The sequence below is a fragment of the Mauremys reevesii genome, linkage group 4 (assembly GCF_016161935.1).
Source record: "Mauremys reevesii isolate NIE-2019 linkage group 4, ASM1616193v1, whole genome shotgun sequence".
In the NCBI taxonomy this organism is placed as follows: domain Eukaryota; kingdom Metazoa; phylum Chordata; order Testudines; family Geoemydidae; genus Mauremys; species Mauremys reevesii.
Window position 1 is genome coordinate 109,435,551 of NC_052626.1, and position 27,659 is coordinate 109,463,209.

A 27,659-nucleotide genomic window follows, 5' to 3' on the forward strand; every position below is an offset into this window, starting at 1 on the left:
TATTGTCCTGTAAAAGAGAGATGGACTAGAAGAGCAGCCCAGGTGCTAAGCCTGAGAAAACTCATAGAATCATAAAAATGCAGGGCTGGAAGGGCCTTCAAGATGTCATGTAGTGCAGTCTCCTGCACTGAGGCAGGACCAAGTGTACCTAGACCATCCCTGAGCAGTGTTTGTCTAACCTGTTCTTATAAACTTCCAGTGACAGGATTTAACAGCTTCTGTTGGTAACCTGTTCCACTACTTAACTATCCTATCATGAGGCACAGTTGGACTGCCCAGGGGCTAAGATAGAGACTACTTGTTATCTTTTATTGTGACTGTTTGAAGTGTTGATCCTAGTACAATGATTCTTGAATTGTGGTACATGAAATACTGGTGTTGCACAGGCTGCAATCAGGTTATATATATATATATAGAGAGAGAGAGAGAGAGAGACACCTATCTCTGGAAGGGACCCTGAAAGATCATTGAGTCCAGCCCCCTGCTTTCACTAGAAGGACCAAGTACTGATTTTGCTAGAGATCCCTAAGTGGCCCCCTTAAGGATTAGGGCTCACAAGCCTGGGTTTAGTAAGTCAGTACTCAAACCACTGAGCCATCCCTTCCCCCTAGGTTGGTTTTAAGTGTAGTATCAGAATAAGATCCATTAAAATTACAAAGGTGGTAAGGTCAGTTTGTTGGAGTTTTAGATATGGTACATTAGGCCGTAAAGTCTGGGAACAGGTGAGTGGCATTTGCACAATTTCCATTCTGCCAATCCTAGTAAAGAATCTTCTGTTACTTACAAAAAGTGCATGCGTTTATTGCACCGAGGGCTAGAGTCTCTACACAAAGCACACGTCTAAATCTCGAATAAGGACAGGGGAGCCACGTCACGCAGTGACATCTTGAACTGGGGTTGATTAGAAAACTCTGTGGTAGAGGGGGAAGCAAATATTATGTAGGGCAAACAAACTGCTTGTGAAGGATTCAGCAAAATGAAAAAAGCAGAGGACACAAAAGTTGCAAAATGCTAAAAGTTTATTAATCATCATAACTTTTTTTCCTCTTAAGAAACAAACAAAACCCAAAACAAAATAGAAAAAGAAAACATCCCACAACCAGATACCCACTGACGCTAGAAAATGGGGGCAACATTAATTGTGGGGGAAATGGTCCTATGCACTTATTTTTCCCAGAAACAAAATAAATAGCAATGGTACAACATTTTAAAAAAAGCTCAGTTTCCTAGGAAAGAATTTATATTACTATTATTATTACTTTTGTTTACAAAAATCCTTCATATACCCCTTTTGGCAAAAATATATTTCTTCTGTAAACAGTTAACCAAAAACAAATAATACAAAAATCCAAATTTTCATACATTTACTATGCTGATGATCTCATGTAAACATAGGATATTCTGCAGCAGCCTTATATGATAGTGTTTCTTTCTTCCTTCCTTCCTTTCTTTCCTACAACACCACAAACTCCCCCAGTATCTTTAAAGTTTGAAGTTTGAGAAAATGCCGTGTCTACAACCTAAACTCTCTTTAATGCTAAAACATCAAACAAGCAAACGAACATAAAGGTAGGAAGGTCAGAGTGATAGTCTGTTTTTCCTGGACTTAAATTGTTGACACTGCCTAACTGAACAGGAATCAAAAGGGATTTTAAAAGTTGTCTAATGCAATGCAATGATTAGTCAGTGTCAGGTGGGTGTGTAATGACCGTGACTAGTGAAAAATTATTAACGACACAGTGATGTTTGTTCTATGCTTGGCCTTGGGCAGTCAGGTATCAGAATCACCACAGGGAAAATTTCAAGCCAAAAAGAGACTATAATTTACATCAAGGACTTTCTAAAAGTGCCGTGGAAATAGTTAAGAGTATAGTTCCACTCACCCCACCCTATTGAAAGAAAAGCTGTCAGTCATACAGTACAGCACCGCCGAGAAAAAACAAACCTCAAGATTTCCTAATCCTGTACCTCTCAAGTTAAAAGAAGACACTCAAAGCAATGAGATCCATTGATAATGGAAGTTGAAATAATTAGGAAACACAAATTTCTAGCATGTATATAGGAATTTCATCCGTATGTCCAAGATTCTAGCTGCTTTGGATACTTGTTTATTATTAGGAAAAAAAAGTGAAAAGATTTATTTCAGTCTATATTCTACTCTTCCTGATTTTGGTTCATTTTTCTGGGGATCTGTTCCTGTTGCTGCTCCTGCTCCTGCTCCTGCTCTTGCTCCTGCTCCTGCTCCTGCTCCTGTGCTGGAGTGGTGGGAGTGGTTTGGGGGATGCACTCCGTGCCCGCACAATCACACTGCTCCACATGGATGTATGAGTAATCAGTGGTGCTTCCATCAGGGCAGCTCAGGGTCACCTGTCTTTTGCTGGTCTTGACCTCCTGACAACACTTACACTTGTGTTGCATCACATTCGCCTCAAGGGAATATCTGATTGGCCACAAAACAAAGCCAACAAGAAAAAAAGATTTAGAAATACCGCAGCAAAAACCAACAACAAAATACACCCCCATTGCCAGATATCACCAAATACGGGGTATCTTTGTTGGAAGCAATCGGTTTGACATTATTACTGTGACAATACTGTGGTGAAATATAATTTCAGTGGGACTATTTGTGGAAGAAGTTAGTGCTGCATATAAGAGTGGCAGGATCTTACCCTACATTAATACTGTGCATTATCAACCAAAAATCTCAAAGTACTTTACAAAGGTGGCTAAATATTATGTACATTATACAGATGGAGAAACTGAGGTACAGAGGGGCTAAATGACTTAGCCAAGGTCACACATCATCAGTGCACAAATGATGTCCAGGATGAGACTAGCAAGCTCAGTTTTAAATGGGCAAGGGTTTAAGTCAGGGTGTCAGAGGTTAAAGGCATTTGTCGCTGTACCATTGAGCTTCCATCTAGTAAAAACTGTTGGGTCTTAAGGTAGTTAACGTCTTGTAACATGGCAGGTATCAGAAATTCAAGTCAACACAGCAGAAACAAACACCTGCTTGTTAGGTGGATATTGGATGCATTAAAAATGCATAATTTGCTCCCTGCCACCAATATAATGAATGAATGCCAAGAGGGCACAGGGACAATCATATACAAGGAGAGTGAGTAGCCACTTACATTGAAGAAGTGTCACAGTTGCCTTCGCAGTATGTTAGTTCCACAGGCACAGAAGAGTTGCATTCATTGTGTCTGATGACAGTGAGAGTACTATGCGGTCTACAAGCTACTGTAATAAAGGGAAAATAATTGAAAATATATTTGTTTACCATATGCAATTACCGATAGAAAACAGAGAGGTGGAGCTGACATCACGTGTTCACCTGTTTTAATTACATATGGCAAAACTGTGGCTCTCCCTCCCTTAAGCACTGGTGCACGGCCCAGACTGGATTTTTCCACTGGCACCTCTTAAATGCATGGCCAGCTACCATGATTGGTGTGTCACTCTATCCTTCGAGGAGAACATGTCCAGCTATGCTGGAGAGTGAGCATGGCCCCCTCCCTTCCACATAATGGCTAGCATTTAGCAGTAGGGAGGGAGAAGCACATACTATCCATTTTCAAAGGAACTGTACTGTGTGCTAGGAATGTTCTTTCCCCAGCCACACCCTATTCCCCTCTCTTGCCCCAGCAGAAGGCAAACTGCCCAAACTTATTCTGCACAGGCATAAGGCCTCAGATCACATCAGTTCCACCAATATATTTGTGCACCTGCCACCCATTGTGGTTAATATGCTTCAAAGCACTATTTAGACCATGTATTTTGTCTTTGCACCACAAAATTAGCATGACTTACCTTTTTCCTGTGGTATGCAGCTTTTGCAGCAGCCATCTGCACTCAGCTTGATATCAGCCTGGAATGCAGAAATAGGGGGAAATGATTCAGAATTGGAGTGTACACCCCCACCGGGGGGCTTTCCCTCCTTCCCAAGTTTCCTTGGTGCCAACAAGAGGTCTGCATTGAGATCGATGCTGATTCGAAGCAGGGCTTGGGGAGCTTGATGATATTCCAGAGAGGGGCAACTTCTGCATCAGTATACCAGTAATAGGCAGCTTCTTTACAGGCTGGCATTGAATGGTGCTCATTTTCTCTTTCCACCCTCCAAGTTAAGCATTCTAATATTGTATATACTAACCCAAATTTTAAATACAGCATGCTGCAGATACATGAAATTCAGAGTGACTGAAGTTGGAGTGTTGCAAGTAAGGGATTAAACCAGCATTGGTCACATAGTTAATAAAATACTGACCTTCCACCTATGCGGCCCTGGTTCCAGTCCATCCCAAAATCTTGACTGAGTTGGATGGCTTTATTTCAATCAATTCCCCTTCAAAATAATGAACTCTCCCTCAACTTACTTAGTCTCAGTGGGTGGGATTTTCAAAATCACCTAAGTGACGTAGGAGCACACGGCCAGTTAACTTTCAATGGAATTTGTGCTCCTGTATCACTTAGCACTTTTGAAAATCGCACTCCCTTGTGTGTGTTCTGTTCTCTACTCCATGCTCTGTAATCCAGCGCAGCACATCACTTTGACTCAAGTCAAATTCAAAGGGACCATATTTGAATAGGCTATAATTAGAATTGCATCCCACATAATGGGTGTAATCTTTAGACACAGGGGCCCTGCTGTTTTTGCCTATCCTTCCCCAGGCAACAAACGTGAGAATTAGAGGAATATTTAGTATTACTTACAGGTTCGCAGTTTTCTGGGTACATGGGTGGACAGACTTTCCTTATAGTGACAGGAATAAACTGATCCTCAATTTGTTCACATTTATAGAGGGTACAGTTATTTCCAGGCTCGTGCCAGACTTCTCCAGCCTGTAAGTAAGAATTGTAAAAAATTAATAGAAATCTATGCATTATGTCTTTAAAAAATCCTTTTTTTCATACTATCTACTACAGTGTGATTATTCTGCAAAAAGCTAACTTACAGTCCTTGAGGGCTAAATCAGGGGAGTTCCTGTTGAGGGCTTTTGTAATGTTAGCAGCATAGCTACTATTGTGTAAATAATAAAGCCCAGTTCACTGAAAGTGTGAGGAGACTATAATTCTACCTTTACACTTTCAAGATCATTTTAATAATGGATTCACCTATCCTTACTCAAGTACCGCTGATTTACAGTCAAGCAATAATTATACAATAAGAATTAGTGATACCAAGAAAAATGTGTACAGGTGAGTGTACAGGTTGGTTTGGAAGGGAGACAGACTGGTTGTGAACAGTGTCTTTGTTTTGTCATCAGTCATCTCAAGTTGTATTAAAGTGTGTAAACTTGCGAACTTGGTGCTGAAGATGTGTCTGCCTGTAATGACCTATTGTGCCCATTGTAAAGATATCAACATACTCCTCCTCTTGAGAAAATACACAGTGGGGCAAACCCTAATACCATTCAAGACAGCGTCAAGATTTCCAGTGACTTCATTGACAGCAGGATTTGTCTAGTAATATTATAAAGCTTCTAATTGTGAATGGCCACATGCAGCCAGATTCTGCCCTCTGTTACATGAGAGTGATTCCCAGTGAGAGCAGTGAGTGCTGTGTTTTCATACTGAGGGCAAAGCCCGGCCCAGTGTTTTCATCTACATTGCTTTTAACATTGAATCCTGAAAGCTGTCATTATTATTACAGTAGCTCCTAGAAGCCTCAACCAGAATGGAAGCCTCATTGTGCTGGGGACTAGCCAAGCACGGAGTGAGATCTAACATGAGAGAAGACACAGTGAGCGAGTGATAAACACAAGGACAGAAAGGGAAAGAAGGAGACTGGAGTTCACAAAAACCTTAAAAGCAGTAGTTACCTTAAGCACATGGACTGTGTTATCCTCCATCTTCAGTACACAAGCCTCCTGTACACACTCGCCACAGCATTGTCCAGTTTTCATCTTATATTCATAGCCCTGTTTGTAGAGGAATAAAAAAGGAATTGCGCTGAGTCAAGGATGCTCATTTCCTCTCAGGTAGGTTTTTAAATTGTGTGTGATGGGACAAAAAGTGGCACTCACCACTGGGCACTCAGTGTCACATGGAATGGGATGGCAGACAACAGTGTTTCTCTGACTGTCTGGCTTTACTTCAGCAGAGCAGGTGCACTTTTCACAGGTACCTTTTGGAATGACAGCTCCAGGCTAAACAAAGTCAAAGGAGGAGTATTAATAGTCAATAAAAATGAACTGCTTCATGTACAGATCTCACAGATCGGAAATACAGGGCTAAATTCTTTAACCACACTGGAAAATTTGACCCACTTTATTTAACCAGAGTCCCAGCGTTGGTAATATGAGTACCTTATTTTTCTTGGGGCAAATTCCTTATGCTTATGCAGAGGGTGATGGAATGTTGTTTTTTGATGAAGTAATGGACAATATTTAACTCAGTCTTTGCTCAAAGAATATACGTTTCAGGCCTCTGCTAGGATTCTGAACCAGTTTTTGTTTTATTACATTGTTGTGGTTATTTGTTGTTACTGTAGCACCCAGGAGCCCCAGTCATGGGCCAGGACCCCATTGTGCTAGGCACTGCAAACTAATAAGTTTTGTGTTACAGATAGTAACATATATGTACATACCATGTAGAAAGTTCCATTGGTTACACAGCCTGGTATTAGCTCTGTAAGGGGAAAAAACAAAACAGTGTGATGCAAATGTAATTTTTTAAAAGAAGCAGAAAGATATGAAAAGCTATCAGTCATTTTGTTGACAAGATATAACAACAGAATGTAACTTCTTTACACGGTGCTGCTCAGACTGCTTTCTTCAACATCTTGACAGGTGTGGATAATTCACAAAAGAAGAGCTTAATACTTACTGCATGTGAAGATTGTACAACAATTTCCATTTAATACTTCTGGGATTAACTCGTATCCTGGTTGACAGCTGGCCACTGATTTGGGGCACTTGCTAGTGTCACATCCTATGTAACATAAGACAGAAAACAAGGAGTTCAACATAGTTAAGTACGGAAGATTCTGTACAGTATGAACAAGAACTTCTGAAGTTTCCTCACTGGGCCATAATTAGCACCATAGCTCTGTGAGCAAGCATGAGGAGGGGATTAGAAAAACCTCTAATTCTTAAAACAAGTAGTTTAATGTTCTAGCTCCGAAGAGTCGATTAGTGGAAACTTCTCTCTCCAGTCAGAGACAAGTTTGAAAGGGAAAATTTATAGGGATGGAGAGTCTGGTGACTTTCAGAAATTCATAAAACCCCTACTCCAGTTTGTAAAAGTTCTAGAGATTTTGTGAAATAGCTTAGAACTTTTGGTGACAGTGGGATTTTTTGGTGAGATGAGGTGGTATTAGAGAGATTTTGTTGGTGGTGGTATTATTTACTTATTAGGGGCAGTACAGTTTGTTTTCTTCCAACAGTTAAAATAATTGGACATGCTTTCCCTTTGTTGGTGAAATACTTTTTTCTTTCTCTCGGAAATGAAATGTATTTTTTTTAAAGGGTGCTCCCTTCAGACATCTTATAAATGCTATACAAAAGGTGTTGGGGTCGTGATAGGACAAGGGGGCACTATATGAAGAAAGTAAATTCCAAATTAAATGTTGAAAAGATGCCTCACAAGTTCCCCATGATATATATAGTATTTTTCACATGGAAGAGCTGAGTGGATTCTTACGGCATTCAATCTGGCCACAGCATGGATCTTCTCGTGTCAGCAACTGGACAGGTACAAACCCTGGGTCATCACAAGAGACTGGTGGGAGTGGTTTACACGGGTGCTTTGTACACTGCACTTTAAAAGTGTACTGGTCACAAACACAGTCCTGGCAATTGCTTTTCCACTGGTCTCCAGGCTGTTTAAAAAAAAAAAAAGTTTAGAACCAAGTCAGACAATTTGCATTAGTTAGCTTGTTCAGGGCTAAAGCTATGTACAGCTGCATCAGCATCATTCATGTTTATATAATTTCCAGATTAATCTTTATCAGGAACCTCAAACTCTGAAAATCCTTAGAAAAGGACTCCATATGTTACTGAAAGTATCTGATCATTGCCACCTTTCTTTGCATAAATCTGTTAATTCCTAGAGATTGTGTGAAAGATACAAGAAATATAATTGAAAGAGCATAGGGAACACCCATGTGTGTTCAAAATGTGTAACAAAATTCTCCGATCAGGTATGTCATGTTATAAAATGGGTCTTGTAGAAATTAGATGGAATTAAAAAATTGGGACTGCAAAGTGTGCTATCTATAACTAATTTTTCCTCCATACAGCGCTTCATTTCTAATAAACTTTGCATGCCAAATTCCAGAAAATAAAGGAAACCAATATGCTGGTCCTCTAGGACTGCTATTTGTCCTTCTTGTATTTTTAAAATGTAATGGAAAGATTAGAAATGGAAGAATCCATTATCTATATTTTAGTCACTTATAAAATAACACAGGGTTCCAGAATTCAGACACTTGCATGTTTTTTTCTACAATTTAAGAGGAACACACATTTTCCAAAAATAAATATTCCTCAAAATCTGTTAGAATGTTTGGCAAACCCCATGTTCATAAACCCCCAAATGTTCCTTGGGCTCACCAATCTATATTTGGTAAAACATACTGATTGCAATACTCACTAATCTGGGCAGTCCATCTGGTCCTATACAGATATCTGAGAAAAATGAAAGGATAGATATTAACATTAGTGCTACTGAGGTGATGTGGAATATATGTGATAGGGTTGGGTCAGGCTACTGCAACCAGAAACCAAGCCTGCAGATAAATCCTAGAAGAAGAGGGCTGACAGATTCATTCAAACATTGATGCTATTTTCAGATAAATACTGAAAACAACACATCAGAAATACCTTTTTGTCAGTTTGAATGTTTCACAGGTTCACAATACACTGAGGATACACTTTGAAATTAAAATAGGCAATAAGATGGGGGCAGGGAAGATGGTAGAACAAATGTAATGTGTTAGTTTTTCACTTCAGAATACAATGGCTGTAATTAAGATCATATAAGTGAAATGAATTCTGAGCCCAGTTATCAGTGCATATTTAGACACACCATAAAATGATCAAACTGGCAATTATAATTATCAGTCTGTGCTGAGAAGAGGCAGAGCACTGTAAAAGGAGGAGTGCTACAGGGAGAGTCGAGATGCTTTGGCAGAGTGGTGTATGGGAATCTTGCATGAGCCATAGCAGTAGCAGGTCTGGAATTAGCCAGCATTATTAGTTATTTGCTTTCATAAGCAATATTCACCATATTTAGCATTCTTTATAAAACTATCAAAAGCCCAATCCAACACCCATTGAAATCAGTGGAAAGCCTCCCATTCATTTCACTGGACATTGGATCAAGTTCTAGATAAACAACAGCAGTGCTTATCTTTTATAGAGCATTTTCCATCAGGAGATCTCAGCATGCTTCACAAAGGAGGATAACTATTATTATTCCCAATTTGCAGATGGGGAGACTAAAGAACTGGAGAGACTTGCCCAGCGTCACTGGCAGAGATGGGAATTGAACTCAGGTCTTCTGACTCCCAGTCCAGAGCTCTATCTACTTCTAAAGTAAAAAACATCATGCTTACCACAACCAGAGACACATACACCGCTGTTTGTGTTGAAGAGGATCTTTCCTTCAGGGCAGAAACATCCTTCAGTTAGGCCAGTGCCATCGTGTTGAATAGCCCTAGGAAAGAGGCATATGTTAGAGTACAGCTCTCTGACAGTTAAACAGCCAAGTGCAATCCATGCAGGAAGTCACAGCATTTAGATGATGGATACATGTGAAGAGGGAAAATAATTCAGTTCTTTTAAAAAGCAATAGGAATTACAGGTTAAATTCTTTATTAATTACTGGATCTGGCTGAATAATGATACATTTTATTAATGAAAAATGCTGAAATTCACCAGATTAATTATTCTCTATGGATAATAAAGGATCTTAAGTGACAAAAATCCAGAAGGACACATTGAACTAAATGGTTTGCTTGTATGTTCTTTCCATACCTTGAATCACAGGTAGCAGGATTAAGAGGCCCACATGGTTTATACATTTTGCCCAATGGACAGTTATATGCTGTATGGGAAGAGGAAAATATAACAAGGTTAAAAAGCTGAGAGATTGCATTTCAGTTTGGGTTATATTTTGTTGAAAGAGGTCCCATGCACCTAAGGTCTCAGGTTTTTAAGTGGTCTTTCCAAACCCTCTCTGCCCCCCTCCCCACACCTATATTCATTCTGGGTTTCTGTCAATAGAGCACTCAGTGAAGCAGTGAGTAATGATCATGAACTAGGTTGAGTTGGGATGTAAGAATTTTATTTTATCCCTTCATTTTGTATCATCATTTTCCACCAGTAACTTTCCAATCCTCTCTTCTCCTCTCTGAAATCTCATGTTACACTCCTATAATGAGTAAGCGGGTGCTACAATGAAGTGAAGTAGTAGCTTACCCTTTCGCAAAACACAACTGGCCAGATTCTTAGTCTCAGTGATACCTGTGTAAATCCACACTAGCTTCAATTGCTTCACTGAAGTACACGACGGGATTTACACTGGTCTCAGATGAGAATCTGACCTTTACAGTATCACCTCTGTGATGCTCCATGCTGACAACCATTTGTCAATTAGGTATAGCAATATTAAATACATTGAGTAAGTGTGAGATGCAGGACCAACTTACTGAACAAACCTCCAGTTACTATTTCATTAACACATCTATTTGTTAATGCTGCAGTACTTACGGCATTTGCCTTTGGTCTCTCCTCTCCAGTCAACACAAACACCTCTAGTGGCACACAGAGTGGCATATATCTCCAAGCCGGAACACTGCATGGATGTATTGGTCATGTGACATGCATCAAAGACACAGCCCTTGTAAAAATCTTGTGGTGGGATTACCTTGTGGCATTCTTCAAAGACTCTTTAAACACAACAGAGAAGAAAAAAGTTTCATTTCCCACTGTTGCTATACAAAATCTATTCTTGTCAAAGAGGAACATCACAGTGTGAGCATATTGTCCTTCTCCTTTGAGATGAGTTTCTGACTGAAATTTAATGTGGGAGGAAGACTCCAGAATGGAAAGGCTGAAACCATCATGTAGAACATTTTTTATGTACAATGTACACACATTTTAGATTTTTTTTATGGGGAAAGGAGTCTGTCTTTCTGTCTAAGTTTTCATAAACCAAACTCATCAGGCATCTTACAAATGTAAAGTGATGTTACTGTTTGAAAAATATAACTTGGTGTGGATAGATATGCCATGGAAAGCATGTGGGAGATAGATGATTTTGTGGTTAAAGCACATAACTGCAAGCCAGAAGATTTGGGTTTTATTACTTGCTAGGCCCCTGACTTGCTGATATTCTCCATACCCTCTCCTCAGAGAGCTGTGGAATCATCATGGAGATCTCCTTGGTGTAAACAGGTATGTGGTTTCCACTTGCAGAGGACTTCTATTGCATTTGCCCCGCTCTGCAGCTGTCACACAACTGTTTGGCCTTCAGATATGTGCATAAAGCCACCCTAGATTTGGCCCTGTATTTGTTGATAAGGGCTTGATGGGGATATAGTTCTTATCTCCATCATTTTATAAGATTTTTGGATACTTTTGCTTAGTTAAGGAAGAGTACATTAATTCATTTTTGTATCTTACTCGCTCAAAATTATCTTGCAAAGAGCAGACGGGGGACAGCTGGGAGCTGGAGTGGGGGTGCTGGGTCCTGGTGTTGGTGTTGGTGTTCCTACACAGTATTGCTTCTTGCCATCGTCAACCTTCCAGTGGGGAGCCATTTGGGTACAAGAAGGAATAATTTTACCACTTGGCAAGCGGCAGTCATCTGTTTTGGTGTTTGTGCATGTACCTGGAAGACCAAACATAACCAAATCAGAAGGGTGTGAGCCACTGACAAAGTGCATAACACATTATGTTAACATCAAATTCAAAACTGGTAAGCATAGTGAGAGGATCAAACTCCTTGTAAGTTTAGATTGCTTGATACTCAAAGTGCATCATTTCCTTTGAGTTTACTTAATAATTGCTTATGTAAGATTAAAAATATAAGACAAAAATCAGGTCATTGAAATATTAAGCATCTGAACCTATTTGTTAGAAGCAGATTGAAGTAATATAAAAAAGTAGCAATAGATGAAACCCAAATTCTCCCTAAATCCATTTACTTTGCTTTGAGGAATTTCAGTCTATGGTAAGATTGAATAACTATCTGGCTCAGGGAATAAACATAGAGAGAGTGAGAAGAGGAGGATTAATGCATCTATCTTACCACACTGTCCTTCAGTATTATTGCCAAATTTGCTGAATGGGAGTTTCACTGAGAAGATCAACCCACTGAAAGTGATGGTAGCTCCAATCTCAGGTATTTCAACAACCATGTTGATGCCAAGCATGTAAATAGAAATGCCATCTTTCTGGAAGCCTGGGTTGACAACTGTTTTATTGAAGATAATCTGCATATGAGATTAAAAATGATGTCATTGCAGGAGTCACTTTTGTTAGACACATATTTTAAAATAATTTGTTTACTGATAATACTTTATAATACTTTATAATCATGTCATTTCATAATGACATATCCCATGTTCCTCATATCCCACACCACACCAAGTTTTTATAATAATAACTTGTATTGTTTTTTTTTCCTTTCTGTGCTGCTTTACAGTCCCCGAGTGACTTAGTTGTGGGACTAATTATCAGAGTGGTCCTGATATGAATTGGTCATATTCCATCCAGGCAGGGTCTATGCTAATACACATTATTTTAAGGCCAAATATACTGAGCGAAAATATCATTTTGTGTCTTTTTGTAGGCATTTTTCCTAACAGAAAATGACTGGGCTGTAATTTTTTAGGCTACAGCAAGATTCATGCCATTATTCTGTTATAATCCTGTCATCATTGTATAGTCACAATGGACCAAACCATGAGGGGTGTCTAGCACAGGGAGAGCCCCTGGAACTCATATTGAAATACACATTTCACCCATTATTTTTATATGATGACTTGTTTCCTCTTTAAATTAAGCTGTTACTCACATTTGCCACATACAAATTCCAGGTGCTAACAAAAGTGTGGGCCTTTGGTTGGTGATATTGCTCTTCAGGAATTATTTCTGTGTTAGAAACTTAACTCCTTTCTCATCTGATTGGGATGGAGGAGGGAGAGTTGCAGATCCCTGAAGTGCCATTCTGTTTTGACTGGGAATCACTGGGCTACATTTTACAATATGCCCTATCCCAGTGGTTCTCAACCAGGGGTATGGATACTCCTGGGGGTACTCAGAGGTCTTCCAGTGGGTACATCAACTCATCTAGATATTTGCTTAGTTTTACAACAGGCTACATAAAAAGCACTAGCAAAGTTAGTACAAACTAAAATTTCATGGGCAATGATTTGTTTATACTGCTCTGTATACAATACATTGAAATGTAAGTACCATATTTATATCCCATTAGATTTATTTTATCATTCTATGGCGAAAATGAGAAAGTATTTTTATGTCTGATTTTGTAAGTTTTTAAGTGAGATGAAACTTGGGGGTACACAAGACAAACCAGACTCTTGAAAGGGGTACAGTCATCTGGAAAGCTTGAGAAACACTGCCCTACCCTATCCCTGACAGTGGCTTATGAGTGCTTGGCACAGCTGTGTGTGTGTGTGTGTGTGTGTGTGTGTGTGTGAGCGAGAGAGCGAGCCATCTGAATGCCAGGTCAGTCCCCAAAATGAAATAGGGCAGCATGAGGCCACTTCTAATTTTCACCAACTGCCAACAGCAATTTAGGATTACTTTGTAAATGGATGCTCTAGTTCATCCCCTTCTCTTCAATTACATCTTCTGTGCCAGCAAATAGGAATGGAGTGGAGAAGGCGCTATTAGGGGGGCTTTATGCTAGTCAAAGATCTCCATACTCAGGGGGAGATCCCCATTTGGCCAACTAACATGAAGTAAGTGCTGGTTTGCACCATCAGGGCAGAATTGGCCTTCTGCTGTATATCTGTGCCCCTTTGTATTGATTTTTTGCACACAATATATGAGTTTGCGTCAGATAGAAGTCCCCCAGGAGCAATGCATTTCCACACCAGCCCTTACAAAAGACTGTGTCTTAATCGGACCCAAACCAGATTATCTTGCTTCATTCACTTGCCTCAATAACATATTCCATGGGTTTGCGTCTCGTGCTAGAACTCATAATCTAATCTTACATAAGAATATAAGAATGGCCCTACTGGGTCAGACCAAAGGTCCATCTAGCCCAGTATCCTGTCTTCCGACAGTGGCCAGTGCCAGGTGCCCCAGAGGGAATCAACAGAACAACTAATCATCGAGTGATCCATCTCCTGTCACTCATTCCCAGCTTCTGGCAAACAGAGGCTAGAGACACCATTCCTACCCATCCTGGCTAATAGCCATTTATGGTCTCGCACTCCATGAATTTATCTAGTGCTTTTTTTAACCCTGTTATGGTCATGGCCTTCACAACATCCTCTGGCAAGGAGTTCCACAGGTTGACCGTGCATTGTGTGAAGAAATACTTCCTTTTATTTGTTTTAAACCTGCTGCCTATTAATTTCATTTGGTGACTTTACTCTTATACTTTATAATACTACATGTTCCCTAGTTTTTGAACTTCTTCACTCTTGGGAATTTAACTCTGACAAATGCACGCGCCTCTTTCATAATTTTCTATTTTTCCAGTAAGGATGGCTCTAGCTCCCTAAATCTTCTATTATATGTTTGCTTCTTGAAAATTGGCATAATATTTTTTATCCTATGATGCCTTCTGCCTAAGCATTTCTGTGCTATAATGAACACAAATGCCCTCAATATTTCACATGAGGTTCAGACAAATGCCTGTACACCTTATTTGTTTTGCTGAAATAGGAAACTAATAGGAACACTGCAAAAACTTTAAAGAATTATATTTTACCTTATTAGCCATCACTCCATTATAGAGTTCACGTGTCAGCACTACTACTGTGTGCTTGTAGTAAACAATAATGGACTGAGGACAGGAAAGTCCATCTTCCGCATCGCAGAAGTAATTGTCAATGTCAACACGGAAGTTGTCATATTTAGGGGTAATCTGCTTCACCAGGGTATATGTGCAGTTGTCAAGGAATGTGTAATAGGTTCCATCGAATGTAATGTAGTGAGGGTCACCCCAGCCACTACAGACACCTGGTAAAGAGGAAAAATATAGATGCTAAGACTAAAATAAGTTTACAAGAAAGAATTTAGAAAATTAAGCCAGTAACACAACTTTCTAAATAGCCCTGGAACCATGAAAAACAAATCCCCATATATTCTATTTAAGTATTTTGTGTATTTTCAGTGATGTTCTTCCTTAATTTAGTTGTCACTTACATTCACATTCATAGTGGTAACAGCAGCCATCCTCACTGAAGACCTTTACTGGTGGGTATCCGTTGGCGCAGGTAATTTTCTTTACAGGTGGGCATTTCACTTTCTGTATAACAATTTTGTTATTGCCCTCGCAAGTTGCAGTGGTACAGTTGGATATCTTCCATGTTTCACCTATCTGTTTAAAAAAAAAATGTGGTGTCACAAGAGCTTACAATTAGGTTTGAACCCCTGCTCCTTCCTGACTGCCCCCCCGGGACCGTTGCCCCCGTTCAATCCCCCTGTTCCCTGCCCTCTGACCGCTCCGACACTAATCCACCCACCCCAACTCCCCTGCCCTCTTCCAACACCCCCTCCCTGCTCCCTTACCCTGCTGCCTGGAGGTGGGGGCCCAGCTGGGCTGGGGCTGGGACCGGAGCCACCCGGCCGACGTCGGGGCCGGACCCCGGGGGCCAAGGCAGGAACCACACCGCCCGGCCGACCCGGGGGCCGGGGCAGGAGCCAAGCTGTGCCGCCCGGCCGGACCCGGGGGCCGGGGCAGGAGCCGAGCTCCGCCGACCGGCCGGACCTGGGGGCCGGGGCAGGAGCCGAGCCACGCCGTGCCTCCCGGCCGGACCCGGACCCAGGGGCCGGGGCAGGAGCCGAGAAGCGCCGTGCCGCCCGGCCGGACCCGGACCCGGGGGCCAGGGGCTGGGGCAGGAGCCGAGCCGCGCCGCCCAGTCGGACCTGGACCCAGAACCGGGGACAGGAGCTGAGCCGCCGTGCCGCCCGGCTGGACCCGGGGGCCGGGGCAGGAGCCAAGCCGCACAGCGCCGCCCAGCCGGACCCGGACCCGGGGGCCGGGGCAGGAGCCGCGCCACCCGGCCGGACCCGGACCCGGGGGCCAGGGGCTGGGGCAGGAGCCGACCCGCGCCGCCCGGCCGGACCCGGACCCGGGGGCCAGGGGCTGGGGCAGGAGCCGACCCGCGCCGGCCGGACCCAGACCCGGGGGTCGGGGCAGGAGCTGACCCGCGCCGCGCTGCCCGGCCGGACCCGGACCCGGACCCGGGGCCGGGCAGGAGCCGAGCTGTGCCGCCTGGCGAGGTTGCAGCTAGACCCGGGGGGCAGGAGCCACGCCGCGCTGCTCGGCCGAGTTCGCTGCCGGACCCGCCCGGGGAGGCCAGGAGCCGCGCTGCGCTGCCCGGCGAGGTCGCAGCTAGACCCGGGGGGCAGGAGCCGCGCCGCGCTGCCCGGCTGAGTTTGCTGCCGGACCCACCCGGGGCGGTCAGGAGCCACGCCGCGCTGCCCGCCGAGGTCGCAGCTGGACCCGGGCGGCAGGAGCTGCGCCGCCGGGTCCCAGAGTCCCGCTGCGACCTCACCGGGCAGCACGGCGCCTGGAGCCCTTCTCCCGCTGGCACCCTCGCGCCCCGGACCAGCTCACCTGGTGGAAGGTGCTGCTTCCTTCTCAGCCCTCCCAGGCTTCCCGCGCGAACAGCTGATTCACGGGAAGCTGGGGAGGGGGAGGAGAAGCCGGAGGAGCTTCAGAAGAGGAGGCGGAGTGAGGTGAGCTGGGGCTGGGGGAAGGGTAGAGAGCTGCTAGAGCGTTAGTTAAATGTAAAAGCCCTTTTGGAACTAGTTGTCCCTCCAGGGGCTTCTAAATTTAATAACCGGTTCTAGCAAACCGGTGCAAACCGCCTGCAGCTCACCACTGCCTTATGATAATATTCCTACTACTTTTGTGTCTATGGCAAAAGAAAACCTTAAGATTAAACCCTGGCAGTATGGCGCTCCGTGGCAATGTACGATTTGGTGTTCCAAAGCATAGTCAGGTTTCTTGGACACACAGTACCACGGGAATACTGAGGAGGGCAGGGGAAGCTCTGTAGCTTCTCTGAGTGCCCTAAATGTGGACTGTGGCAAGGGGAGGGGAGTTCGTGACCCTACACATTTCCTCACAGAATCCTTGTAGATGACACCAGTGCATGCACAGAACTTCCATTATTTTTCATATGTGAGTCTCTGTTGAGACTCAGTCAGTGTAAACTTAAATGAGCAACAAAGCCTGGAGATCTCCACTGCTTTATACATCAGAAATGGAGTTGTCAGTCAGGAGAGGCGCAACCCATGTTAGCATGAGAGATCTCTCCCCAGTGATGATCAGAGTGGGGAGGAAGTGACATCCTCCCTGAAACTCCCACCTATACCAAGGTTGTCTTGAAGGTATAGGTGTCTTTTAACCCAGAGGAATCATATTGCCCCTTTGCCCTTGCAACGTGTATGATACTACCGCCAAAGGCCATCATGAGAAAGACTGAGATCTTGGGTTATGCAAAGGGATGTTGGTCAAGGCAAAAGGGAGATTACCACACCATAAGCATCTCTGTGGGTTACAATGTAGAGTAGGCCTAAAGACACAGAGTTTTCCACACTATCTTTAGCATACTCAAGATTTCTCAGTCCAGTGTAGAGCTATCATACCCAGGAGTAAGAGGCAAGAGGCAAGACTGGCCATTACAGACTGGAGAGAATAAATAGCTCTCCACTTCATTTGCAATAAAAATATTTTGGAAGATTAATTCTCTTCGAAATTTGCAGATACCAGGTTGCACAAGTTAACTGGTAATATTCAGACTAGCATACAAGAGTTTTATACCAATTTTGCACATTCTCTACCAGAAGAATTGTTTAAAAAGATATGCAGTCTTTCAGTTTTGAATAATTTATAAACTTCCTTTCCTGCAAGTCCCATTAATATTAAAGGTATTTTCAAGGCTGTACAAGATAAGAGATTGATACCTTTCTGGGTGGTTTAGCATCAGGACACTCAATTTTAGTGGTTGAACTAACTGTTGTAGTGGGAGTCATAGTTGGTATAGATGTTGACGTTGTAGGTGTAGGTGTAGTTGTTGCTGGAGTTGTTGATTTACATGGTCCCTTAAATCGCTCCACTGAACACGTTTTACTACAAATGGCATAAAAATTACATCCATCCTTGTCTATTTCATTGTAAATCATTTCACCTATAAAAAACGACCATTAGAATACACAAAATACAAAGAGAAAACATAAAATAATCATTGAAAAATCTGCATTAGTTCAATTTGACTGTCAAATTCTAATATAATTCCAATCGGTACTGTAATTAAAATATCTCCTAAAAATGACGTAAAAATCTGTTTTAAATATATTCTAATGGATTGTTAAAGACTTACCAGATGCATAAAAAGCGTCCTCAATTTGGCAAAAGCAGTGAGTAGTTCTCATGGTTACTCCTGTTGTTCCTGTTTGTGTACTTGAGATAATTGGAGTGGTTACTTGTGTGGGCGTAGTGATTGGAGATGTTTCAGCAGTGGTAGTCCCTGGTGTTTCTGTGCCTGGTGGTTTAGTAGAAGTTGTGACTTCAGTGGTGGTTTTTGTGACTGTAGTTGGTGGTGTACGTATAGTTGTGGTTGCAATACTTGTGGTTGGGGTTGGGCAGTTAAGGTTTTCTTCACAGCACAAAACACGTACCTCGTAATTAAAACACATTTTAAATTTACCAATTTGATCCTCATTTTTGCACATCAGCCCAAAATTGACATCGCACTGCACAATTTGACCAAGGTCATCGATGCTTGTGTATGGGTAGTTTTCTGCCCTACACTCAATATTTTCAGGCTTTTTGCAGATTTTCCCTCCTGCTGCCCTTATGTTGTTATAGGTTTCAATGTCTCCTTCTTTAGGTCCAGAAGAGGGAAAATCGACATCAAACCATTGGGACCATGTGCATGTTGGTTGACACTTTGTAGTTGAGGAAGTGGTTGTTCCTGGAGTTGTGGGTATTGGCGATGTTGTGGGGATTTCTGTGGTAGGCAGAGTGGTGGTACCTGTTGTGGTTGTGCTTTGGGTTGCTTCACTAGTTGTGGTTTCTACGGAGGTGGTAGTTGGCAGTGTTGTGGAGATCGTTGACGTTGTGGTGATTTCTTTGGTAGGCAGAGAGGTGGTGCCCGTTGTGCTTCTGGTTGTTGTTTTAGGTGTAGTGATTGGAGATGTTTCAGCAGTGGTAGTCCCTGGTGTTTCTGTGCCTGGTGGTTTAGTAGAAGTTGTGACTTCAGTGGTGGTTTTTGTGACTGTAGTTGGTGGTGTACGTATAGTTGTGGTTGCAATACTTGTGGTTGGGGTTGGGCAGTTAAGGTTTTCTTCACAGCACAAAACACGTACCTCGTAATTAAAACACATTTTAAATTTACCAATTTGATCCTCATTTTTGCACATCAGCCCAAAATTGACATCGCACTGCACAATTTGACCAAGGTCATCGATGCTTGTGTATGGGTAGTTTTCTGCCCTACACTCAATATTTTCAGGCTTTTTGCAGATTTTCCCTCCTGCTGCCCTTATGTTGTTATAGGTTTCAATGTCTCCTTCTTTAGGTCCAGAAGAGGGAAAATCGACATCAAACCATTGGGACCATGTGCATGTTGGTTGACACTTTGTAGTTGAGGAAGTGGTTGTTCCTGGAGTTGTGGGTATTGGCGATGTTGTGGGGATTTCTGTGGTAGGCAGAGTGGTGGTACCTGTTGTGGTTGTGCTTTGGGTTGCTTCACTAGTTGTGGTTTCTACGGAGGTGGTAGTTGGCAGTGTTGTGGAGATCGTTGACATTGTGGTGATTTCTTTGGTAGGCAGAGAGGTGGTGCCTGTTGTGGTTCTGGTTGTTGTTTTAGGTGTAGTGATTGGAGATGTTTCAGCAGTGGTAGTCCCTGGTGTTTCTGTGCCTGGTGGTTTAGTAGAAGTTGTGACTTCAGTGGTGGCTTTTGTGACTGTAGTTGGTGGTGTACGTATAGTTGTGGTTGCAATACTTGTGGTTGGGGTTGGGCAGTTAAGGTTTTCTTCACAGCACAAAACACGTACCTCGTAATTAAAACACATTTTAAATTTACCAATTTGATCCTCATTTTTGCACATCAGCCCAAAATTGACATCGCACTGCACAATTTGACCAAGGTCATCGATGCTTGTGTATGGGTAGTTTTCTGCCCTACACTCAATATTTTCAGGCTTTTTGCAGATTTTCCCTCCTGCTGCCCTTATGTTGTTATAGGTTTCAATGTCTCCTTCTTTAGGTCCAGAAGAGGGAAAATCGACATCAAACCATTGGGACCATGTGCATGTTGGTTGACACTTTGTAGTTGAGGAAGTGGTTGTTCCTGGAGTTGTGGGTATTGGCGATGTTGTGGGGATTTCTGTGGTAGGCAGAGTGGTGGTACCTGTTGTGGTTGTGCTTTGGGTTGCTTCACTAGTTGTGGTTTCTACGGAGGTGGTAGTTGGCAGTGTTGTGGAGATCGTTGACGTTGTGGTGATTTCTTTGGTAGGCAGAGAGGTGGTGCCCGTTGTGGTTCTGGTTGTTGTTTTAGGTGTAGTGATTGGAGATGTTTCAGCAGTGGTAGTCCCTGGTGTTTCTGTGCCTGGTGGTTTAGTAGAAGTTGTGACTTCAGTGGTGGCTTTGTGACTGTAGTTGGTGGTGTACGTATAGTTGTGGTTGCAATACTTGTGGTTGGGGTTGGGCAGTTAAGGTTTTCTTCACAGCACAAAACACGTACCTCGTAATTAAAACACATTTTAAATTTACCAATTTGATCCTCATTTTTGCACATCAGCCCAAAATTGACATCGCACTGCACAATTTGACCAAGGTCATCGATGCTTGTGTATGGGTAGTTTTCTGCCCTACACTCAATATTTTCAGGCTTTTTGCAGATTTTCCCTCCTGCTGCCCTTATGTTGTTATAGGTTTCAATGTCTCCTTCTTTAGGTTCAGAAGAGGAAAATCGACATCAAACCATTGGGACCATGTGCATGTTGGTTGACACTTTGTAGTTGAGGAAGTGGTTGTTCCTGGAGTTGTGGGTATTGGCGATGTTGTGGGGATTTCTGTGGTAGGCAGAGTGGTGGTACCTGTTGTGGTTGTGCTTTGGGTTGCTTCACTAGTTGTGGTTTCTACGGAGGTGGTAGTTGGCAGTGTTGTGGAGATCGTTGACGTTGTGGTGATTTCTTTGGTAGGCAGAGAGGTGGTGCCCGTTGTGCTTCTGGTTGTTGTTTTAGGTGTAGTGATTGGAGATGTTTCAGCAGTGGTAGTCCCTGGTGTTTCTGTGCCTGGTGGTTTAGTAGAAGTTGTGACTTCAGTGGTGGTTTTTGTGACTGTAGTTGGTGGTGTACGTATAGTTGTGGTTGCAATACTTGTGGTTGGGGTTGGGCAGTTAAGGTTTTCTTCACAGCACAAAACACGTACCTCGTAATTAAAACACATTTTAAATTTACCAATTTGATCCTCATTTTTGCACATCAGCCCAAAATTGACATCGCACTGCACAATTTGACCAAGGTCATCGATGCTTATGTATGGGAAGTTTTCTGCCCTACACTCAATATTTTCAGGCTTTTTGCAGATTTTCCCTCCTGCTGCCCTTATGTTGTTATAGGTTTCAATGTCTCCTTCTTTAGGTTCAGAAGAGGGAAAATCGACATCAAACCATTGGGACCATGTGCATGTTGGTTGACACTTTGTAGTTGAGGAAGTGGTTGTTCCTGGAGTTGTGGGTATTGGCGATGTTGTGGGGATTTCTGTGGTAGGCAGAGTGGTGGTACCTGTTGTGGTTGTGCTTTGGGTTGCTTCACTAGTTGTGGTTTCTACGGAGGTGGTAGTTGGCAGTGTTGTGGAGATCGTTGACGTCGTGGTGATTTCTTTTGTAGGCAGAGAGGTGGTGCCCGTTGTGCTTCTGGTTGTTGTTTTAGGTGTAGTGATTGGAGATGTTTCAGCAGTGGTAGTCCCTGGTGTTTCTGTGCCTGGTGGTTTAGTAGAAGTTGTGACTTCAGTGGTGGTTTTTGTGACTGTAGTTGGTGGTGTACGTATAGTTGTGGTTGCAATACTTGTGGTTGGGGTTGGGCAGTTAAGGTTTTCTTCACAGCACAAAACACGTACCTCGTAATTAAAACACATTTTAAATTTACCAATTTGATCCTCATTTTTGCACATCAGCCCAAAATTGACATCGCACTGCACAATTTGACCAAGGTCATCGATGCTTGTGTATGGGTAGTTTTCTGCCCTACACTCAATATTTTCAGGCTTTTTGCAGATTTTCCCTCCTGCTGCCCTTATGTTGTTATAGGTTTCAATGTCTCCTTCTTTAGGTCCAGAAGAGGGAAAATCGACATCAAACCATTGGGACCATGTGCATGTTGGTTGACACTTTGTAGTTGAGGAAGTGGTTGTTCCTGGAGTTGTGGGTATTGGCGATGTTGTGGGGATTTCTGTGGTAGGCAGAGTGGTGGTACCTGTTGTGGTTGTGCTTTGGGTTGCTTCACTAGTTGTGGTTTCTACGGAGGTGGTAGTTGGCAGTGTTGTGGAGATCGTTGACGTTGTGGTGATTTCTTTGGTAGGCAGAGAGGTGGTGCCCTTTGTGGTTCTGGTTGTTGTTTTAGGTGTAGTGACTGGAGATGTTTCAGCAGTGGTAGTCCCTGGCGTTTCTGTGCCTGGTGGTTTAGTAGAAGTTGTGACTTCAGTGGTGGTTTTTGTGACTGTAGTTGGTGGTGTACGTATAGTTGTGGTTGCAATACTTGTGGTTGGGGTTGGGCAGTTAAGGTTTTCTTCACAGCACAAAACACGTACCTCGTAATTAAAACACATTTTAAATTTACCAATTTGATCCTCATTTTTGCACATCAGCCCAAAATTGACATCGCACTGCACAATTTGACCAAGGTCATCGATGCTTGTGTATGGGTAGTTTTCTGCCCTACACTCAATATTTTCAGGCTTTTTGCAGATTTTCCCTCCTGCTGCCCTTATGTTGTTATAGGTTTCAATGTCTCCTTCTTTAGGTCCAGAAGAGGGAAAATCGACATCAAACCATTGGGACCATGTGCATGTTGGTTGACACTTTGTAGTTGAGGAAGTGGTTGTTCCTGGAGTTGTGGGTATTGGCGATGTTGTGGGGATTTCTGTGGTAGGCAGAGTGGTGGTACCTGTTGTGGTTGTGCTTTGGGTTGCTTCACTAGTTGTGGTTTCTACGGAGGTGGTAGTTGGCAGTGTTGTGGAGATCGTTGACGTTGTGGTGATTTCTTTGGTAGGCAGAGAGGTGGTGCCCGTTGTGCTTCTGGTTGTTGTTTTAGGTGTAGTGATTGGAGATGTTTCAGCAGTGGTAGTCCCTGGTGTTTCTGTGCCTGGTGGTTTAGTAGAAGTTGTGACTTCAGTGGTGGTTTTGTGACTGTAGTTGGTGGTGTACGTATAGTTGTGGTTGCAATACTTGTGGTTGGGGTTGGGCAGTTAAGGTTTTCTTCACAGCACAAAACACGTACCTAAATAATTAAAACACATTTTAAATTTACCAATTTGATCCTCATTTTTGCACATCAGCCCAAAATTGACATCGCACTGCACAATTTGACCAAGGTCATCGATGCTTGTGTATGGGTAGTTTTCTGCCCTACACTCAATATTTTCAGGCTTTTTGCAGATTTTCCCTCCTGCTGCCCTTATGTTGTTATAGGTTTCAATGTCTCCTTCTTTAGGTTCAGAAGAGGAAAATCGACATCAAACCATTGGGACCATGTGCATGTTGGTTGACACTTTGTAGTTGAGGAAGTGGTTGTTCCTGGAGTTGTGGGTATTGGCGATGTTGTGGGGATTTCTGTGGTAGGCAGAGTGGTGGTACCTGTTGTGGTTGTGCTTTGGGTTGCTTCACTAGTTGTGGTTTCTACGGAGGTGGTAGTTGGCAGTGTTGTGGAGATCGTTGACGTTGTGGTGATTTCTTTGGTAGGCAGAGAGGTGGTGCCCTTTGTGCTTCTGGTTGTTGTTTTAGGTGTAGTGATTGGAGATGTTTCAGCAGTGGTAGTCCCTGGTGTTTCTGTGCCTGGTGGTTTAGTAGAAGTTGTGACTTCAGTGGTGGTTTTGTGACTGTAGTTGGTGGTGTACGTATAGTTGTGGTTGCAATACTTGTGGTTGGGGTTGGGCAGTTAAGGTTTTCTTCACAGCACAAAACACGTACCTCGTAATTAAAACACATTTTAAATTTACCAATTTGATCCTCATTTTTGCACATCAGCCCAAAATTGACATCGCACTGCACAATTTGACCAAGGTCATCGATGCTTGTGTATGGGTAGTTTTCTGCCCTACACTCAATATTTTCAGGCTTTTTGCAGATTTTCCCTCCTGCTGCCCTTATGTTGTTATAGGTTTCAATGTCTCCTTCTTTAGGTCCAGAAGAGGGAAAATCGACATCAAACCATTGGGACCATGTGCATGTTGGTTGACACTTTGTAGTTGAGGAAGTGGTTGTTCCTGGAGTTGTGGGTATTGGCGATGTTGTGGGGATTTCTGTGGTAGGCAGAGTGGTGGTACCTGTTGTGGTTGTGCTTTGGGTTGCTTCACTAGTTGTGGTTTCTACGGAGGTGGTAGTTGGCAGTGTTGTGGAGATCGTTGACGTTGTTGTGACTGGAGTTCTTTCTGGTGTTGTTTTAGTCACCAGTGTGGTTTCTTTAGTTGTACTTGGTGTTCCTTTAGTCGTTTCTATTTGTACAGGTTCGGTTCGATGTGTATTAGTTGTCCTTATATGGGTAATAATGTTTTTTGTGGTTGCTGTTGTCCTGGTTGTTACTGTTGTTGTTGTGGCTGGGATGGTTATTACTGCCGTTGTTGTGGCTGGGGTGGTTTTTACTATTGGGGTAGTGGCTGGGGTGGTTGTTTCTATTGTGGTAGTGATTGGTGTGGTTGTTAATGTTGTTGTGATGGTTGTTACTGTCGTTGTAGTTGTTGGAGTCGTTTTTACCATTGGGGTAGTGGCTGGGGTGGTTGTTCCTGTTGGGGTATTGTTTGGAGTGGTTGTTAGCATTGTTGTTGTTGTTGTTACAACTGGGGTAGTGGCTGGGTTAGTTGTTACAGTTGGGGTAGTGGCTGGCATGGTTGTTCCTATAGGGGTAATGGTTGGGGTGGTTGTTACAATTGTGGTAGTGGCTGGGGTGGTTGTTCCTATTGGGGTAATGGTTGGGGTGGTTGTTAGCATTGTTGTTGTTGTTGTTGTTACAGTTGGGGTAGTGGCTGGGGTAGTTGTTACAGTTGGGGTAGTGGTTGGGGTAGTTGTTACAGTTGGGGTAGTGGCTGGCGTGGTTGTTCCTATAGGGGTAATGGTTGGGGTGGTTGTTACAATTGTGGTAGTGGCTGGGGTGGTTGTTCCTATAGGGGTAATGGTTGGGGTGGTTGTTACAATTGAGGTAATGGCTGGGGTGGTTGGTGGGCATGATACAATTACATTTTGACAACATTCAATTTTGATCTGATAATTATAGCAGATTGGTGGAAGTTGATCCTTGTTATAACATATCAGCCCTTCTGTTTTACTGCATATTACATTTTGCTCCAGCTCATTCAATGGTGTGTTAGGGAATCTTTCTGCTCTGCATTCCACAGCCTTTGGAGCTTTGCATACTTTGTATCCTTTGGCTCTTATATTCTTAAATGTATCGAAATCTCCATCATTGATAGCAGACCCTGGGTAACTTATATCATACCATTGTGACCATTCACATAGTTCTTTAATACAACCAGCAGTTGTTAGAGAAACAGTTGTCACAGCTGTTGTAGTTTCTGAGATTGTGGTTATTGCTGGAGTAGTTGTTACTGTTATTGATGATGTAGGTTTTGTTGTTGAAATAGGTGTAGCAGTTGCAGCCGTGGTAGTTTCAGTAGTTGTTGGTGTAGTGGTTTTATTTACTATTGTGGTAAACTCGGTGGTGGTGGTTTGAGTATTGGTTGGTGAAGTAGCTGTAGTTGTAAAAGTGTCCGGAATTGGTGTTGAGATTATTGGAGTAGTGGTTGATATTGTAGTAGTAGTTTGAGGAGTTGTCATGGTTGTAGTACCTGTGGTTGTTGTAGTTTGTGTGGTTGTGGCAGTGAAAGGTGTAGTTGTGACTGTTGTAGTTTCTATGCTGGTGGTGGTTGAAGGTGTAGTTCTTGTGGTTGAAGTTGTAGTTTCTGTAATTGTAGGAGTCTGGGTGGAAGTTTCTGTTGAAACAATGGGTGTGCCTGCAGTTGTTGTAGTTTCTGTGGTTGTGGTAGTGAAAGGTGTAGTTGTGATTGTTGGAGTTTTGATAGGAGTGGTTGTTAAAGGAGTAGTTGTTTTAACTTCTTTGGTTGTGGTTTCTGTTGTGGTGGTGGTTGAAGGTGTAGTTCTTATGGCTGAAGTTGTAGTTTCTGTAGTTGTAGGAGTCTGGGTGGAAGTTTCTGTTGAAACAATGGGTGTGCCTGCAGTTGTTGTTGTTTCTGTAGTAGTGGATGTGGATGGGCAATGACTAAAATTATCACAGCACAATACTTTTATTTGATAGTTATAACACATTTGGAGCACTCCTTCCTGATCTTCATTCCTGCAGACAAGTCCAAAGGATACATTGCACTGGACAATTTGGTCAATGTTATCAATTGATTTTTCTGGGAATTTCTCGGCTCGACATTCTATATTTTCAGGTTTGCTGCAGATCACTTTTCCTGCTGCTCTAATATCATCATATGTTTCAGAATCTCCTTTATTGTCCAGGCTGGGAAAATGGACATCATACCATTCAGACCATTTGCATTTTGGTTTACAAGGTGTTATGGATGTGATTTCTCCTGTAGTATATACAGTTTCTGTTGAAGGGCTAGCAGTTGTTTCAGGGATTGTTGTTGATGGAGCTGTGGTTCCAAGAGTTGAAGTTGACACACTCGTTGTTTCTGTGACTTGAGTTGTTGAAGGAGTTTTGGAGGTCATGGTACTTGTTGAAAGAGTAGTTGTTTTAGGTTCTGTGGTGGTAGGTAGTGCTGTAGTTGTTGAAGATATACTGGTTACAGTAATTTCTGGAGTGGTTGTTTTTGTGATGGGTGTTGTAGTCTCCGCAGGTGTTGTGGTAGCAGGAGTTGTATATTCACATGGTACAAAGGTACAACATAAGATTTTTATCTGGAAGTTGTCGCAGATCATTTGATGCTGATCCTTATTATAACATGTTAGTCCCATTGTTGTACTACATTCTACTTTTTGCTCTAGTTCACTTAATGGTGTGTTAGGGAACTTCTCAGATCTGCATTCAACAGCCTTTGGAGCTTTGCAGACTTTGTATCCTTTGGCTCTTAAATGATCAAATGTGTTGAAATCTCCACCGTTGATCCCAGACCCTGGATAGCTCACATCATACCATTGTGACCACTGGCATACTTCACGAACACAGACTGATGTAGTTGGTGTCACTGTGGTTAAAAACCAAAAAGAATGAAAATTTAGTACAAAACCTTCAATTTTAAATGAAGAATAG

The 27,659-nt window shown here is 42.7% G+C and overlaps 1 protein-coding gene across 1 annotated transcript in view; it reads right to left on the reverse strand.

Annotated features, from left to right (window-relative positions):
* Positions 1-1,001: 1,001 nt before the first annotated feature.
* MUC5AC (mucin 5AC, oligomeric mucus/gel-forming) overlaps positions 1,002-27,659 on the reverse strand; it is a 55,683-nt gene continuing 29,025 nt past the window's right edge. Inside the window, exons 31-51 of the mRNA XM_039535989.1 lie at positions 24,224-27,594; positions 21,152-23,616; positions 18,545-20,820; positions 18,129-18,352; positions 15,357-15,531; positions 14,920-15,170; positions 12,259-12,442; positions 11,631-11,838; positions 10,716-10,894; positions 9,981-10,050; positions 9,560-9,660; positions 8,596-8,630; positions 7,645-7,822; positions 6,829-6,933; positions 6,590-6,630; positions 6,027-6,149; positions 5,823-5,921; positions 4,714-4,842; positions 3,814-3,871; positions 3,135-3,243; positions 1,002-2,440 (exon numbers count right to left, since the gene is read on the reverse strand). Coding sequence (XP_039391923.1) covers positions 2,155-2,440; positions 3,135-3,243; positions 3,814-3,871; positions 4,714-4,842; positions 5,823-5,921; positions 6,027-6,149; positions 6,590-6,630; positions 6,829-6,933; positions 7,645-7,822; positions 8,596-8,630; positions 9,560-9,660; positions 9,981-10,050; positions 10,716-10,894; positions 11,631-11,838; positions 12,259-12,442; positions 14,920-15,170; positions 15,357-15,531; positions 18,129-18,352; positions 18,545-20,820; positions 21,152-23,616; positions 24,224-27,594 — 10,667 coding nt within the window. The 3' untranslated portion in view covers positions 1,002-2,154. The remainder of the gene's footprint in view (positions 2,441-3,134; positions 3,244-3,813; positions 3,872-4,713; positions 4,843-5,822; positions 5,922-6,026; positions 6,150-6,589; positions 6,631-6,828; positions 6,934-7,644; positions 7,823-8,595; positions 8,631-9,559; positions 9,661-9,980; positions 10,051-10,715; positions 10,895-11,630; positions 11,839-12,258; positions 12,443-14,919; positions 15,171-15,356; positions 15,532-18,128; positions 18,353-18,544; positions 20,821-21,151; positions 23,617-24,223; positions 27,595-27,659) is intronic.